The 18,534-nt window shown below is 43.8% G+C and overlaps 1 protein-coding gene across 3 annotated transcripts in view; it reads right to left on the bottom strand.

The window, feature by feature from the left end:
* Dcdc2 (doublecortin domain containing 2) overlaps nucleotides 1–18,534 on the bottom strand; it is a 198,550-nt gene that overhangs the window by 165,506 nt on the left and 14,510 nt on the right. For 2 of the 3 annotated variants that reach the window (XM_048428154.3, XM_085699324.2), the window contains one exon: nucleotides 780–1,139. In XM_048428154.3, coding sequence (XP_048284111.3) covers nucleotides 780–1,072 — 293 coding nt within the window. In that variant the 5' untranslated portion in view covers nucleotides 1,073–1,139. Of the gene's footprint in view, nucleotides 1–779; nucleotides 1,300–18,534 lie in introns of those variants that run through there. The other variant, XM_085699325.2, reaches the window with a different exon arrangement.

The raw sequence follows: 18,534 nt of genomic DNA, 5'->3' as shown, positions 1-18,534 counted from the left end.
ACGGAATGTGAGAATTTACTATCCTGTCCACTCCTGACAACCCTCACCTCCCACATAAACTTAAGTACTTTTCTTACTGTTCCTATCTCCTTATGATTTGCATTGAAATTAGCGATGTGCAGGTGGGAAGTCCTCAAAGATGAGTCAAGTCTGTCCATTTAAGTTCACTCTGAAGACCTTAAACTCTGTTGCTAATTCACAGAAAAAGACCTTGGGGGAGTTCCCTATCCAGGAAGTGGCTTGCAGTCCTAGCCAGAGACCTGTACAGACACAAATGCTTTCCCAAGCATTCTGTGACTAGCACAAACACCTAGGATACAGGAAGAGGGCACAGCACCTGGCTGTGTGCATTCTGCTCGCAATGAAGGAATTCAAACAATGAAGAGGGAAATCACAACAGAGCATCCAGCCCTTGGAACTAACTCGTAAGAAATCTTTCTTTTTTTCCTTTTAAGTTTAGGGGGTAGACTTTAATAAAAAATAAAATAAGCCTGTAACCTCACACTTGGGAGGTTGGGGCAGGAGGAGAGCAGATAGTTCAAGACACCCTGATGGACACAGTGAATTTCCGTCTAGAGCTACAGAGATGCTGTCTCAGGATAACGAAATAATGATGTTGCTTCTACATTGTTTAGCCAATCATTTAAAATCTCACCTACTGCTACTGGAACTAAATTCCTTCTCCAGTTTCGATTCTACCAGCAACTGCCAGCTCCTTGCTAGACTCACCGGAGGTAGCCTATCAACCACGCCCCAAGGCGCAGAGGCGCTCTACTCACTTGAGTTTCTTGAAGGCTTCCTGGCCCCCGGCCACGTAGTTGCCCCCGCTTTCAATCTGGTCCAGTTTCCGGATGCGGTGGCCCGTCCTCGGGGTGTAGATGTTCCTAACTGCCCCAAAGGGCGCCTGCACACCACCCGTCACTTCCTTGAGGAAGACGTCGAAGCTAGACACCTTCTTCTCATGAATGACGACACGGCGCCCGGCGAAGAAAGGGTCTCCATTGCGGTACACCAGGACACTCTTCACCACCGGCTGCGACAGGTGGCTGGACTTGGCGCTGGGACCGTTCATCTTCACCGCTGGATGCCGGACCCGCTAGCACTCCACAGGCCTGCAACACCAGTTCGTGGACCGCCTCCTGCAGGGACGAGGAAAAGTCACTCACAGATGAAGAAGAGCCAGCCGTGCGGAGCCAGCCCCGGCAGGTAGCAGTTCAAGTAAGGCGCGGCGCGGATGGCCAATCAGCGCTCGCAGGCTCGCACACCTGTCTCTCCCGCCCCGCAGCACCCAGGTATGCTGTCTGGGAACCCGTGCCGCCCAGGCTTTAAACCCCTGCGCGAGCTGGGACAGGAGGGACAGTGGCGGACGCGCGCACTCAAGCGCGCACACACGCACACGCACTCAGGCGCACATTAATAACATGGCGAGATTCAGTCCCTGTCACACATCTGTGTTGTTTCTCCCAACCGCTTCAGTTTTTTTCTTTCCTGTGCCTTGCATTCTAATACCACCAGCTCATTCGCCCTCCTCCGCCCAATAAAGTCATTAAGATCCCGGTTAAGGTTGCCGGGATTTTCCTTTGAGGAAAATAAACTACTTAAAAATGCACTGAGAAGTCGGACGGAGTGGCGCACATCTGTCATCCTAGAATTAGTGCGACTAGAACTAGAGTATTGCTTGGACTACCTAGAAAGTTTTAAATCAGCCTCAGTTATAGCCAGACTAAATTAATATCAATAAATTAAATAATCTGCACAGATAGAAGCAGAGGCGACGCCCGAGTCCGAAACCCCAGGACTCTGGTCTGGCCAGCGCCGCCCAGTGGTGAGGTTCCGGTGGGCCCTTCGCAGTGGTACCTACCGACACTCGCGGGAAGAGGGGGAGGGACTGGGGGAGGGGCGCAGTTGGGGGCGGGGCGGGTTGCTGGCGCTGGGGCCTGAACCGCAGTGAACCCTAGCCCTCCGCGCGTCCCTAGCACCGGTCCTCCCGCCACCGTTAGTGTCTTCTGAGGGCCTGCCAGGTCCACCGGGAGCCCAGTTTGTTTTTTCTCGCCGTTTCCATAGCAACTGCAGCCTCGTGCGGAGAGTTAGCCTATGAAATAGGTCTGAGCGCGCTTGCCTCCCTTGAGCTTCTCTAGCTGCCTCTGGTATCAAAGTCATAAGGGGGTTGGGAATGAAATTGCCATGCCAGTGCTGTGCCAGTGTAGTTCTTGGAAACCGACACACAGCTAGGGAAATGATACCCTACAGTATTTTCAGTGTCTACTATGTGACGAAGATTAAAGAGGGTATTTACAAGAAGACTTGCTCTGCCCATGAGCTTGCCTCCACGTTGATTGTGTAAATTATTAGATCAGACTGTGGGATCCATATGGAGTTGAAATTTTAATCAAGAATTTTGGAAAAACCGCAGGTGACAGAGTCCACCTGTAATCTCAGCATTCGGAGGACTGAAGGCAAGAAGATTAGCCACAAGTTTCAGGACAGCCTGGAACAGAGGAAGACTGTAGGGTAAAAGGGCCAGCCAACGAAACACACTCCGGGTATGAATTCAGAGCCAGTGAAAGGAAATACACAGTGGTCCTGAAATCGGAGCCAATGGGATAAGAAGGCCTGGAGAAAGAAACACACTTTGGTCCTGAAACCAGAGCCAAAGAAACACACTCTGCCCCTGACCCCTTAGCAGAAAACCAACCAATCCCTGACCACAAAATCCAGTCAATCTCTTAGTTTCTCCAAACTCAGGGATTGAAATCCAACCAATTCCCATCCTGAAAATCTTCACTCCCCTGGAAAAACTCGGCCCCTATGAAGCCCTATATAAGCCCTGTACCTGTTCAGTTGGGAGCTGCTTTTTTCCACCCTGGCAGAGATAGCCACTCTCCCGGAGTCCTCCCTCCCAATAAATGTCTTACACGAGGTTTGCGTGAGACCTTCTTTCCGCAGAACAGAGCGGGCAGAGCAGTGACAACTTTCAGAGAAGAGCAGAACTGTGAGGCTTTTGTGGGGGAACCTTTCCCTACCAGAGCAGAGGTGTTACTTTGGGGAAACTTCCCCTGGAGCAGGGCTGTAAGGTGCTACACTTAAAGGTGACTTTGTGGTATTCCTTGGCTTCCTGCAGTCAGGATTCTTTTTCATCCAAGCTGCAACGCTTACAAAAAACCTATCCCAAAAAACTAAGTAAGCAAACAAGAGTGCTGACATACGCCTTTAACCCCGACACTAGAAGCAGAAGCAGGCAGATCTCTGAATTCAAAGCAGCCAGTTACATAGCCAGTTTCAGATCGGCTGGGGCTACATAGTGAGACCCTATTTTCAAATCTCAGTACAGCTACTTTGTACTGTCCAGTTTGGGGGACAAATAAAAACACAGATATCTATTTCTGCTGAAATGAACCAAACCACTGCTCCCCTTATTCCTGCTAAGTATGTCTGAATTTCTAAAGCGGGCACTCCCTTTTGAATGGGAAATGTTCCCATAGGCCCGTGTATTTGAAGACTTAGTCCCCAGTCAGTAGATTATTTGGGGAGAGTGTGGAACCCCTTAAGAGGTAAAGTATCACTTGAGGAAAAAGGTCACTAGGGGCGAGTCTTGAGGTTTGGTCCACATAGCTGTGAGCAAGCAGCCACAATCAGCTCCTGCCACCACCATGCAACCACATGCCACTGTGTTCCCTAGCATGATGAATGCTGCGGGAGTACCTTCCACTCCTTCAGTCAATAGTCGCTGAAGTACGAGCCCACGGTGCTGCGGGAGCATCTTCCTCTCCTTCAGCCAATAGCTGCTGAAATACCAGCCCACTGGGGCGTGGTATATTTCTCTTTAAAAAAGAGCAGCAAGCCTTGGCTTGGCCTCTTGGTTCCGGGGCTTGGTTCCAGCTCCTGCTAAAGCGACTAGGCTCCTTTCCTGACGGTTTGTGTGTATGTAAGTTTTACCCCCCAAAATAAATATCCCTTTAAAGCCTAACTGGTGTGGGATTGATTCGCCATTAGATGAACTGTAGCCCCCCCCCAAATGGTGAGCCAAAATCAATCTCTTCTTATTTCATTTGTTTCCTGTTGGGTGTTTGGTCACATAGATGAGAAAAAATTGTCAATAACAGTGGGTGTTCTTAGTTCATCATATCTGAGTAAAAGAAATTTTAAAAACAGTACATTAAATCTTTAACACTGTACCAAGCATTGCATTTGGCACTTTACATACATTATCTAATTTAATGTTCACAAATAATCGTCAGACGTGGACATGGATGTTCAGAGAAACTGAGGAAATTTACCTGAAGTAACTTACACACAAGGCTTCAAACTTGGTCTGCCCTGTTTCTCCCTAACCATGGTGATATAACAATAGGCAACATGAACATGTGAGGATGGCAATTGGAACAGAACGACTGTGGTTTCATTTAGGTTTAGGTTTTGTGTTTTTATGTTTTGTTTTGTTTTTTGAGAGGATCTCATATGGCTCAGGCTAGCCTCAAACTTGCTATGCAGCAGAGGTTCATCTTGAGCCTTTACTCCTCCTGTCTCTATCTGCTGAATACTGGAATTACAGACATGCCCTGCTATGCATGGGTGCTGGGGATGAAACCTGAGATCTTCATATTTGCTAGGTAAGCACTCTACAAACTAAGCTATATCCACAGCCACAGAAACATTTTAACTAAATTACAATGATGCCTTGAAAACTGGCAGCTTTCAAAGGGCCGGGGAGAATAGAATAATACACAAAGAAGAGAAGAGTGAAACTTTGGTTCTAGGAATAAACAGGTGGAGGGTCTGTGGGAGAAGTAGTTATGAAAAGTCAGCTGAGCACTCAGACCTCCCAGTGTAAATCTCCCTGATGCCCACACCAGCCCCACCCAGAATGAAAGCATTCTCCCTGCTAAAACTTAAGAGCTTCCAGAAGGCAGGCACAGCGCACTAAAGGAAGCCCATGATCCTTCTGGGTGTGAGACACTTGTCACCAGTCTGTGAAGCCTCCCACATCCGTATTCCATGATTTTCATGATGGTATCTCCAGCCAGGATTTATCAACTGAACATGAAGCAGTAAGATAAAAGCTTACTTAACTTTACGGCTCCCTGAACTGAACAGAAAGGGAAACAGGAGAAAAGTCACCCGAGTACTGGTAGTTCCCTTTCTCTGTATCCTGCTCTGTGGAGCTGTGGGAGCCAGGAGCTGCTGCTACATGCTCCCGCCACCTTGGGTCCACCTGCCACTATGTCTTGCCTGCCATGACGGGCTCTAGTCTCTCAGAGGGCAAAATAAAACTCTCGTCCATGAAGTTGCTTATCAGGTATTGGGTCAAAGCAATGAGAAAGCACCACATGTTTTCTTAAAACATCCTCTTTTCCTTTGTTCCCTTTCTCTACAAGTGGACTCCACCTACTCATTTGCTCAAAGCTAAAACATGAACATCTCTCCTACTTATATATTTAATGACCTCAGAAAAACAGCCAAGTGCAACACAAAATGAAAGTTCATGTGTCTGCAGTCTCTCTTCCTGCTCCTTTCATTTGCTGAATTGGTACTGAAATCCTTCTGTGATGCACAACCCTAACAGTGAGCAAATGAAACACGCTTTAAGAAGCCAGAAAGGTCAGCTAAACCCTTATTATAAAGGAGTAAAGTACAAGTAGAAGTTGCTACTTCAGAAAGATGAAGGGATTGTGAGACCACACATAGAAAAGCGGGGAAGACTCCTTTTTAGTATCTCTTAAGAGTGTAAAAGGCAATAAAGATGAACAAGATGGTCCAAAAGGATATTTAAGATTTAATGCTCACTGGCAGTGGTACCAGAATCTGAACACCTCCTCAAGTGTTTTTCTGTTGTATTTTCCTGCTGACACAATGCAACCAAACCTACAGCATACATTTATGAATGTTCTTCAGGCATCAAGATTTACCAATCCCACACCTTAAGTATTTCTTAAATTCCCTTATTCCATCCCTTTCCTAGTTACCGAAAGCAAGGCAGCATCCCTTAGAAACTATGTCCAGTTCCATTCTCCACAACCGGCCAGCCTGAAAGACTGTTAAAAACAAATGTATTCCTTTCCTTTTTCAGTTTAAAATTCTGCTGCCGATGCCAGGTGGCTCAGCCTTTAATCCCAGTGCTTGGGAGGCAGAGGCAGTGAACTGCTGTGAGGTTGAGGACAGCCTGCTCTGCACAGAGAGACCCCGTCTCAGAAAAACAAAATATTCTGAAGATGCTTTCTACAGTGATATTTCATTTATATTTTAATAAATAAAGCTTGCCTGAAGTTCAGAGAATAAAGCAACCACACTGGTCAGCCTTACAGACCAGGCAGTGGTGACACACACCTTTAATCCCAGTAGCCACACTAGTTGCCATAGAAGCCAGGTGGTAGTGTGCACAGTTTAATCCCAGCACTAGAGAGGAATATAAAATGGGAGGAGACAGCTCTCATACACAGTCTCATTCTGAGGATTCCTGGAAGCAGGATCACCATTTTCAGACTGAGGTCGAGGTAAGAGCCAGTGGCTGACTGTTGTGCTTTTCTGGCCTTCAGGTGGAGCCCCAGTATCTGTCTCTGAGTTTTTATCAATTGTGCATCAGCTTTCCTTCCCCTGGGGGGAATATACCATCATCAGCTAGGGTTACACTGTCCTTGCTATGTCTCTCCAAACCCAAAACTTGAATCTCCACCTCCTTTAATATCCTTTTGGCTGTGATTTCTGCCCCCGCCCTCTCCCAATCTCCATTTATCTGGCTCCCTCAGTGTGTCAATCCTCTACCTATATATCATTGCCCCAAAAAATATTTTCTGTGCCACTCCCCGGATCAGGATGAGTACCCCCATGTATTATATATTGTTCCTCCATCATTTTACCATTTGTAATTATGTCTTTGGATAATGATAGGTTTAATTATAAATTTTCACATAATTGCATGCCTGATCTTAGAACTGTATGCTATGTGTAGAACAAGGAAAGGATTTTGCTTGTTTTATTTCTACAACTTACCAGTGGCTAGCACAGTAAGGAACAAATAATTATTTTGTGGATAAATAGAAAATTTATTATTAAAAATTAAGAAAAATAAACTGTAAAAAAAACTGGAAAGTTTCCTATGCCACAAATTACAGCTTCAGGTCAGCAAATAAGTATTTAGCAACCAGAGAACTGGGTGGAGGTATTGTCTTTTTGTTTGATTTGGTTGGTTGGTTGGTTGGTTGGTTGGTTTTTATTTTGGGGGTTTGGTTTTGGTTTTGGTTTGTTTTTTTTTTTTTTCCTTTGGAGGCAAGGTTTCACTACTACTGTTGTTCAGGTTTTTGTTTGGTTTTTTTATTTATGTTTGTTAAAATTAAGTTTGGCTTCAGATAGAAAACGCCTAGCTGTTTGAAGACTGGATCAACCATACAGAATAATCCTGCTCAGGATTAAGATGTTGTGTTGTTTGTTGCTGGGGATCAGACTTGGACCTCCCACATACACACACTAGGCAAGTACTCAACCTGTGAGCTAGGATTTTAATGTTTATACAAGGCAATACAGACTTGAACAAACGAAGGAGCCAATCTCTAACTTGCCCTTACAAAGTGTTATAGCTGCTTGTCAGGTCTCAGTCTCTGAATGAGCAAGAATTTGGTTTCCTTTTTGAATTTGTTTTCTAACTTATGCTTACCTTAATTGAGTTTTTTAGTGTGTGTGTGTGTGTGTGTGTGTGTGTGTGTGTGTGTGTGTGTGTGTGTTTAATTACAGGTATTTGAAGAGGCCAGAAAAGAACATTGGATCCCATGGAGCTGCAGTTACAGGCAGTTGTGGGCCACCTGATGTGGATACCTGGAACCAAACCCTCAACCACTGAAAAGCAGCAAGCTCTCTTATTGTTGATAGTCTCTCCAGTCCTAAACTAAAACCCAGGGCCTCACTCATAATTCCCAGGAGTGTGATTGACAAACACAAGATCTATGGTGAGTCTAGAGACAGTTATATCATAACTAAACTATATTTATGCCAGGAAGGCAAAGTTAGTTTGTTATTAGAAAAATAATTGAATCATCTGTATTATAGATTAAAGAAGAAAAATCATATGATTGTTTCAAAAGATATAGATCAGATATAATATTTAGTTAAGACAAAAATCTTAGAAAGTTAGGAATAAAACAGAATTGTGGGGGACTTGGGGTGTGCTTCAGCAAGAGAGTGATTGCCTAACACACACTGGTTCAGGACACTTGAATTCCAATCTCAACATCAAGAAAAAGCAATATTGATGATATGATAGTTTACATAAGCGACCCCAAAAATTCTACCAAGGAACTTCTGCAATTCATAAACACTTTCAGTAATGTAGCAGGATACAAGATGAACTCAAAATAATCAGTAGCCCTCCTTTACACAGATGATAAATGAGCTGAGAAAGAAATCAGAGAAAATCACCCTTCACAATACCCACAAATAGCATAAAATATCTCAGAGTAACTCTAACCAAGCAAGTGGAAGACTTGTATGACAAGAACTTTAAATCTTTGAAGAAAGAAATTGAAGAAGACACCAGAAAGTAGAAAGATCTCCCATGCTCTTGGGTAGGCAGAATTAACATAGTAAAAATGACAATCTTACCAAAAGCAATCTACAGATTAAATGCAATGCTCATCAAAATACCAGGAAAATTCTTCAAAGACCTCGAAAGAACGATACTAAACTTCATATGGAAAAGCAAAAAGCCGGATAGCCAGAACAATCCTGTACAATAAAAGAACTTCTATAGACATCACAATCCCTGACTTCAAACTCTACTACAGAGCTACAGTCATGAAAACAGCCTGGTACTGCCATAAGAACAGACAGGAGGATCAATGGAACCGAGTCAAAGACCTGGATATTAATCCACACACCTATGAGCACCTGAGTTTTGACAAAGAAGCCAAAAATATCAAATGGAAAAAAGAAAACATATTTAACAAATGGTGCTGGCAACTGGATATCAACATGTAGAAGAATGAAAATAGACCCATATCTATCACCATGCACAAAACTCAAGTCCAAATGGATCAAAGACCTCAACATAAAGCCAGCCACACTGAACCTCATAGAAGAGAAAGTGGGAAGTACACTTGAACACATTGGCACAGGAGTCCACTGCCTAAATATAACCCCAGTAGCAAAGACACTGAGAGAAACAATTAATAACTGGGACCTTCTGAAACTGAAAAGCTTCTGTAAAGCAAAGGACACAGTCAACAAGACAAAACAGTAGCCTACAGAATGGGAAAAGATCTTCACCAACCCCACATCAGAGAGACTTCTGGTGTCCAAAATACACAAAGAACAAGAAATTGGTCATCAAAAGAACAAATAATCCAATAAAAAATGGAGTATATGCCTAAACAGAGAACTCTCAACAGAGGAATCTAAAATGGCTGAAAGACACTTAAGGAAATGCTCAGCATCCTTAGTCATCAGAGAAATATAAATCAAAACAACACTGAGATTCCATCTTACACTTGTAAGAATGGCCAAGATCAAAAACACTGATGACAACTTATACTGGAGAGGTTGTAGGGAAAAGGGAACACTCCTGCATTGCTGGTGGGAGTGCAAGCTAGTACAGCCCCTTTGGATATCAGTATGGCGATTTCTCAGAAAATTAGGAAATGACCTTCCTCAAGACCCAGTAATACTACTTTTGGGTATATTTCCAAAAATTATTTGATTGTACCACAAGGATATGTGCTCATCTATGTTCATAGCAGCATTGTTTGTCATAACCTGGAAACAACCTAAATGACCCTCAACTGAAGAACGGATAAGAAAAATGTGGTACATTTACACAGTGGAGTACTACACAGCAGAAAAAAATAATGACATCTTGAAATATGCAGGCAAATGGATGGAGCTAGAAAACATCATATTGAGTGAGGTAACCCACACCCAGAAAGACAATTATCACATGTACTCACTCGTAAGTGGCTTTAAAACAGAAAGCAAAGAAAATCAGCCTACAAATCACAATCCCAGAGAACCGAGACAACAATGAGGACCCTAAGAGAGACATACATGGATTTAATCCACATGAGAAGTAGAAAAATACAAGATCTCCTGAGTAAATTGAGAGCATGGGGACCATGGGAGAGGGTTGAAGGAGCGAGGAGAGGAAGGAAGGGGAGCAAAGAAAAATGTATAGCTCAATAAAATCAATAAAAATAAAGAAAAAGTGATATAATTGTAGCAACATATCAAAGGGCATCAATCAAAGTGAAACTGCTACAGACTTCACAGCTAATAAAGGAACATTGGAGACAGCTTCTATGAGATTGAGAACAAGATGAAGCTGACTCTAGGCCATGCCATTGGAAAGTGTGCTATAGTCCCCCTCAGCCAATGCTATAAACCAGAGAGAAAGAAGCCAAGGCTAAACAAACTGGGGAAAGGTTTGAAAGTATACATAGAAAATCCAAGAGAGTCTAAAGAAGGGAGCCTTACACTGAGAGTATTTACCACTTATCCCTGTGACCAAACACCTGGTCATTAAAGGAGGAAGGCTTTACATTGGTTCACAATTCAGAAGAATGCAATCCATATGGTGGGGAAGACATACCCACAGGAGCAGCCAGGTCCATGGCTCCAACAAGGAGCACAAGTCGAGAAATAAAACCCCAGCACTCAGAAGCTTACTTCTTTTTCCATTTTTGTTTAGTCTGGGACCCCAGCCCATAAGATGGAATATTCACATTCAGGGTCTGTCTTCAGCCCCTTATCTAGATACATCCTCACAGGCACACCCACAAGTCATCCCATTAATGCCCTAGCTTTTCCTTAATCCAATCAAATTGACAATCTCAGGCAACCATCACACTAGGCCTTAAGATTGACAGATGTGAGGCTGGAAGGATAGCTCAGTAGCTAAAACCACTTGTTGGTCTTTCAGAGGCCCCATTTTCGGGTCTCAAAATCCATGTGGTACCTCACAACCTTCAGTTAACTTAACTGTCAGAGTAGGTGAAGTCCTATTCTGCCTTCTGTGGGCACAAGACAGATGTTTGAGTGCAACACACTCATACACATAAAATAAATCTAAAAAGACTAGACTTGATATGATCTAATGAAAAAGAAGTGAAATGAGTTGAGCCCCAGTGGGAGAAGAAGACGTGAGAATTCAAAGGTGTGTGGTCGCCAACATAGGCCTGGCTTGGAAAAGAGAGAAAGAAGGCCTGCGGCTGAGGAAGCAGTCATGCTGAAAGAGAGCAGAGTTGGATGGCAGAGCCCTGTCAGCAAGGATCTTGAAAACTGAAAGAGTGGCTGAGGCTGCTGAGAGGAGCCCTGGCTCAGGGTAATCAACATGTCCTCCAAGGAAAGGGAAACCCAGACCTCACGGGGTTCTAGAGTCCCTGGGTTCCACGGCTATTTGGGGACACATTTCTGCTCTATCAGAGCTGCCCCTGTGTGCTATTCTTGTTCCGCATCTGCGTGCTGTCCGTTATTGATAACGCCATAGATTCTAGGGTTCCTGGGATGGGACCTGGGCTTCCTACCGCACCCTCCCCTATGCTCCTGCATCTGGGCTGGGATTTCCCTGAAGCATGCTTCCCCAAGGAATAGGGTTAGCAACCCTGTGAACCATATGCCCAGAGGCCCAGTTAGGGTGGGTGGTGACCTGGAGACATGACTGTGCCTCAAGAGCAATCCACGGAGGAGTCCCATAGGTGAACTCACATGAGACAGAGTCACTCATGGGGGAGGACAGCTCAGGATGGCCTCCAGTAGCATCTGGGTAAATGGAGCATTCCAACAGGGCTGGGTTCAGTGTGAAGCCTTGTTGCTTCCATTATTAGGAACAAAGAAATCTCTCGGAGATCGATTAAGATACACAATATTGTTATCCAACTTGGGAGCAAGTTAACCTCTGCCCCAAGCCAGATTCAGCCACCAGTCCTCAACAAGCCAAGTAAAGAGTCAAATGAATAGTGAAAAATAAAAAGAGATATCTATTCAGTGTGGCCACGTTGGAAAGAAGGACAAACAGATCCAATGACGCCCACAACCTAGCTCTAGTGAGGTCCCTAGTGAGGTTAAAAGTTAAACAGAAAGATGATCAAGGGTGTGCACATCTGGTGGTCCCTCCCACCACTGCCCCATGCTGGGCTTCGGTCCCATCTGCTCAGGTGGTATGACAAGTTATTACCACAGTAAAATGTCTTTCTGGGGATAGGTTCCTAGGATTGCTGGTGTCTTTTCCTTCTCCCAGCATAGGATTCCTGGAAAAATTCTGGGGTCCACTATTTCAATAGTCTGATAGTTAGATTAAGGGATACACATGTCTCTTTTGTTCATCTTTCTCCAGATCTTTATAATACAAATATTGTTCTCTCTGTGTGCAAGGCTCAAATGTTGATCTTCTGTATAACTAGAACTTTTTGTCATTCATCTGCGCTGAGCCCTCATTTACCTCATCAGAAAGACTTGTCCTCACTGCCCCATGAAAGCTGGCTCCTGGGCATTGCCTATGTCAGTACCTTTTCATATGCCCGGCTCATCACACTGGTTGCTCTAAAATGCTTAAGAAAGTGGGACATCTTGTGTTTTTGTCATTGCTCAGTTCAAGTGCTTAGAACAGCCTGGCACATAATTGCTGTTCAGAAAATAAATGAATTTGTATGTAGGAGGAGATAATATGAAGAAGAGGACAAAGGAAGTAAGAGAGGAAGAAGATAAAAGGAGGTAGGGCTATGACTTCGCTACATCTACTTCAGAAATTCACACATATTAAGCACGTATGACAGACTGCTAGGTAAACCTACCAGGAGTATTTTCGGTGGTGTGTTTGTTTGTTTGTTCATTTGATTTTGAGATAGCTGGCTTAGGCCTTACTATGTAGACCAGGCTGAGTTAGAGCTCACAGAAATCTGTCTGTCTGACTCTAGAGTGCTGAGATTAAAAGTCTGTGTCCCAATTTTATGGAAAGTACATTTTAATAGAAAGGTTGAGTATCTTCTAAAGAAGCAACTCCACATCCCAAAGTAGGAGTGAGTAATAATTACAAGTTTGGTCATGGAAGAAGTGTATCCCACTTGGCAGTTCCAATCTCCATGACCTCACGGAGATCTGGACACTGTATGCATAACCTGAATTAAGTTTTCAGTACAAATTCTCCAGTGCAATGGACAAAGCTATTCTGATGATAGTAGTTGTGTAGACTATAATGCCAAAATGGAAGAAGGACTTAGGAGACCTTATATTGTAGGGAGCCAAGTCACCTTGGTACTTTACTCTGGGCACTACAGACTACCATGGCAGCAGATAGGAGACAGCATCACCCTCGAGATGACAATGTCCAGGAGTTGGGGCCTAACTTCACAAATGGTATATTACTCAGTGGGCAACACTGAGTGAGGGCCATGCAAAGCTGTGCAGATTAAATTCAAACAATAATTAGAAGGTTTTAGAAAAGGCTTATGTGATGCATGTATCCTTTACATATGAGAACAAGAGTTTGGTGAAACATGCCTATTCATTTTTACCTATTTTAACAAAGGCGAAAAGCTGGGGGAGCCTAAGACATAAGAGTGAGACAGGAGGATCTCTGGGGCTTGCTAACTAACCAGTTTAGCCTCCCCAACAAGCTCCAGGCCAGGAAGAAACCTTATCTCAAAAATAAGATGGAGAACAATTGAGGAAGATACCCAATGTCATTCTCTAGCCTCCTCAGGCATGCACATACATGTACCCACACACAAACAAACACACCAAAAACATGTACATTAAATATACATACATATGGATATGTGTGTGTGGTTCATAGTAATACCTAAAAAGGCATATTAGAAATGATCTTAAATACCACTGTTTCTTAAAGAGGCAAAAGGGAACTCAACTCAGATTCAAGAAGCAAAACCACCCTTGCTTTCCCATGCCCTTCTTTACTAAGAGCCTCTCTGGGAGATTCCACTCTACACCGTCTACTTAATGAGGGCCCTTGACTGACAGGTCACCTGTAAACTACAGAACTCCTTGGAGGGAGTCATCAGTGCCCCAGGCTTTCTGGAGGCATTTAACTAGCCACCTGGAGGATTCACCTATCTCTAGGCAATTACTGCACAGCAGGCAAGAAAAGATTGCCCAATGTTTCACCCGTGGTCAAACTTGTCAGTCAATAAACACATCAGATGAGCCGCAGGTCTATGAAGAACAAAAGCTTGCCAGTGATGTGGTCCATGCTTATATTCAAGCATTCAGGAGGCAGAGGCAAGAGGACTGATGAAAGATCAAAGCCAGTGTCGGTTACTCTGGAGAGAAAGGGAGATGGAGAGAGGCAGGGAGAAAGGGAGAGAGAGAGGGAAGGAGGGAGGGAGGGAGGGAGGGAGGGAGGGAGGGAGGGAGGGAGGAAGAAAAGGTTGGGGTGGCTCAGTTTGCAAAGTATTGCAACACAAGCATGAGGGCCTGAATTCATTCCCCAACAACTACATAAAAAGCTGGGCAAAGGGGAGCTGGGAAATGGCTTAGAGGTCAAAGCCACTTGCTTCTCTTGGAGTGGACCCAGATTCAGTTCCCACAACCCACATGGAGCCTTACAACCATGTATAACTCCAGTTAAAGGAGGCCCAACACCTCTTCCGACCTCCCAGGTATCTTACATGAATGCAGTATACTTACATAAACTCAGGTGTGCACGTATATACATAAAATATATAATTTTTAAAGCCAGGTGAGGCTGTACATACCCATAATTCCAGTACTGGGGAGATAGAGACATAAGGATCCCTGGGGTTTGTAACCAGCCAGTTTGGACAAATTGGTGAACTCCGGGTTCAAAAACTAAGGTGGGAAGCAACTGATAAAGACAGCCAACATTGGCTGTGATGCACACACACACACACACACACACACACACACACACACGTGTACAGACTTTTACATATAACAAGAAGGATGGAAAGGAAGGGGAAAGGATAGGAGGAGCTTCTCCACTACACGCCACAGTATGTTAACCACCTACTACTCTAGATACAGAGGTCTCATGTGAGCATTTTTCAGAATCTCAACCCTGAAACTGACTTGTCCAATATTTATTGGTAATAATAATGCACACATACTGCTAATACGCTTGTCAATTTACTAATGAATGTCAGCTTCCATTGCACGGAATACTCTCCCTTAAAGGGCACTTTAACTGCTGTACTGGGCGTGCGGTTATACTTTCAGCAGGATTGCTTGCGTTGTTTCAGCTGCTGCCCGTGACTCTTCTCCCCTAATCTTGAATCTGGGCTGCACCCCTCACTAGCTGGGCCACAAGTCTGTTTCATGGCTACCTTTCCTAAGTCTTATTTTCCTCAATAAAATAAGCAGGAAAAAGTTTTCCCAATTTAGAGAAGAAGTAATGAATGTGCTGTGTTTGGAAGAGCATCTGACACGTGTGTGCCAGATGAATAACTTTTTGGTGGTTGATTGGGTTTGCTTTCTAGAGACAGAGAACCAAATAGCCCAGAATGGCCTCAAACTTGCTTGGTAGCTGCATATTTTCACTCCTGATCCCCTGCCTCCGCCAGCCAAGTGCTGGGCTATCAGCAAGCTCCATCTTGCCTGGCAACATCTCACTTTTAAAGAGAAATGTTTCTTCTTCATTGTTCAGGTGAGTGTGATAAATTCTAAGGATAACATACAAGAAATTGGCCTGCTCTCGAGGAATTCAAGAAAGCAAGGATAAACTAACCCTGCCTTGGGCTTTGTCTGAAGACAGTTGTCTCCACAACTAGGTTGAGCACGGCTAGTGCTTAGCTTCATGCCTCGCTTCCCTCAGGCCCTGTATCTCTGCCCCCATGTGCACTGTTTCTCCCCAACCAATGAAGCACCATCCTCTAAGCCGGCAGAGAGGGCTCCTAATCCCCCTACCCCACTCCACAGCTGCCCACACCCCCTACTCATGCAAAAGAAGGGAAATTCAACTCCTTGGATCTGAGACAGGTTCCGTCTGAAGCCTATGTCAGAAATCAAGTTGAAGCTTGGCTGGGTGGACTTGTCTGAGTTCCCACCCTTACCCGACCCCTTACCATGTACGTAAGTTGCAAACGCTGTTGGAAAATAAATAAAGCTGAGGCACACTAAGCAGCCAGCCTGCTGCCTGCTCAAGGACTCGGGTACTCTGTGACAGGCTTGCTGCCTACCACCAGGTTTCTCCAAAGGACAATGAGAACGGTGCATCCTGAAATTCTTGATTTGCTGCTGGCATTGATGAATTGTGCAAAATCTTTTATGTCGTCCATCCAAGGTTTCTTTTCTGTTCTCAGAATGACTGCAACATTACACAACCTTGGGGAGTATGTGCTGGTTAGTTTATGTCAACTTAATATAAATGAGGGTGATCTGAGGAAAAAGCAGCTTCGACTGAGAAAAGACCTCCATCAGACTGGCCTGTAGCAAGTTTGTGGGGCGTTCTTTTGATTAGTGGTGATGCGGGAGGACCCTGGGCACTGTGGGCAGTGCTGCTCCAGAGCAACTCATCTTGAAAGGTACAAGAAAGGTAGCTGAACGTGAGTCTGGAAAACAAGCCGTAAGTCGTGATAAATCCTCCATGGCCTCTCCTTCTGTTCATGCCTCTAAAGTTCCTACCTCAACTTCCTTGAGTTATAAACACGCTTTACAGTGAAATAAAGTCTTTCCAGTCCAAGTAGTTTTTGGTTGTGATGTCTATTGTAGTAATAAAAAAAGCAAACTAGGGTGTGTGTGTGTGTGTGTGTGTGTGTGTGTGTGTTGGTGGAGGTGTCCTTCTTTTAATCTTGAGACTCTCTTTAGTACCAGTCAAAACTGGAGTGGTAGCACACACCTGGAATCCCAGCGCTAAGAAGGAGAAGGCAGGAGGATCGGGAGTTCACAGTCATCCTCATCTACATAGCAAGTTCAGGACTAGCCTGGACTATGTGAGATCCTGTATCAAAAAATAAAATACAACCAACCCACAAACATTAGAGTCTGGAGAGACTAAAATCACTGGCTGCTCTTTGTTGAGGATCTAAGTTCAGTTTCCAGCACCCACATAATAGTTCAAAACTATCTGTGACTCCAGTTACAGGGGCATCCAATGCCCTCCCTCTTCTGGCCTCCACAGGCACAAGACATATATATGGTGAAGATACAAAGCATAAATAAATAAATAAATAAATAACAAAGACACTCATACACATAAAAATAATTTTTAGAAAACAACCAAAATTAACTGTACTTAGATGATTCTGTCTGACAACGTTGCGCGTATAGAGGTTCATGCCTGTAGTCTTAGCTCTCAGCAGGCTAGGGCAGAAAGGTCAGAAGGATGTTGCTTGTGCACGTGGAGGCTCATAACTATAGTCTCAGCATTCAGCAGACTAGGGCAGAACGTAAGTTCAATGTCAGCCAGATCTGCAGGTTTTTTTTCCTCAATAACCAAATCAAAACCATTTTTTTAAAGATACCTTTTTGATTTTGACTGTTAGTGTTTCATTCATGGCTTTCAAGGACTTTTTCCAGTTTAATAACATTTGGTGAGGTAAAATGATACTGTCATTATGCACATAAAAGAGTCTGTTTTGTTTGCTGTAGGGTCAAATGATTTAAGTCATGGTGAGTTTTAATAAATAGAAGACTGATTTTTAAAATGACCTCCTGCTGGGAACAGTGAGAGAGAAGTTAACCATTACAAGATAACAATTCTGCAGCAAATTATATCACTGATGCAGAAGTTATTGGTTAACTGAATCCAGCTTCTAGAATTAATGGAAAGGATGGTCTTAATGAGCTATGTAATACTGGCGCCATTAGGAGCCTGGGAATTCCAATTTAAAAATTTGGATCAGTCAACAGGAACATGACTAGCATGTGAAAGGGTATTACAAAGACTAGTTATCTACTGATATAGATTCCTAACTTAATGACAAACTATAGCAAATCCTATGGTTGTAAAATATGGTACTGTTCAACTCATAAGTTTCATAACCCATTGGATACTTCCCAATGACTTTTCTGAGGCAATGGCAGCACCCACTGCACTAAATATAGCTTGGTGGTAGGGCTCTTGCCTAACATGCAGAAAACCCTGGGTTCAATCCTCAGCACCACAAAGAGAAAGAAAAAGAAAATCGTGTCTGAAAGCATCTCTGTTAGTAAACGTAAAGGTTTTAAGAATGTTCGAGCTAATTTTAAAAGAGAGAGAACAAGTCAACAGCAGAAACTGACTCAAGGCAGAGAGAAGGAGGAAGAAACAAACCACTGACTTCACTAACTGAAGACGCACAATTTTTGCACAACTTTAAGTCTTAAATCATACACAAAGCCTCACCCATTAACTTACCAAATGCCTTGGCAAAGCGATGGTCACGACATGATTATATTGCATAAGCAAGCTAGAATTTGGTCCCCTGTCCACACTGTCTCCACATCGTCTAGATATGAGCTTGCTCAGTAATGCATATGGGGCTTTGCATATGTGTGTATGATGCTGGAAACTGAACCAGGGCCTTATACAGGCTAAGCAAGCACTTTACCACTGAGTGGTACTACAGCCCTGGTACCTATCACAGGTGCAAACTCTGACTTAAA

The sequence above is a fragment of the Myodes glareolus genome, chromosome 14, assembly GCF_982192425.1.
Source record: "Myodes glareolus chromosome 14, mMyoGla1.1, whole genome shotgun sequence".
In the NCBI taxonomy this organism is placed as follows: Eukaryota; Metazoa; Chordata; class Mammalia; order Rodentia; family Cricetidae; genus Myodes; species Myodes glareolus.
This window is presented reverse-complemented; position numbering and strand designations above follow the sequence as displayed.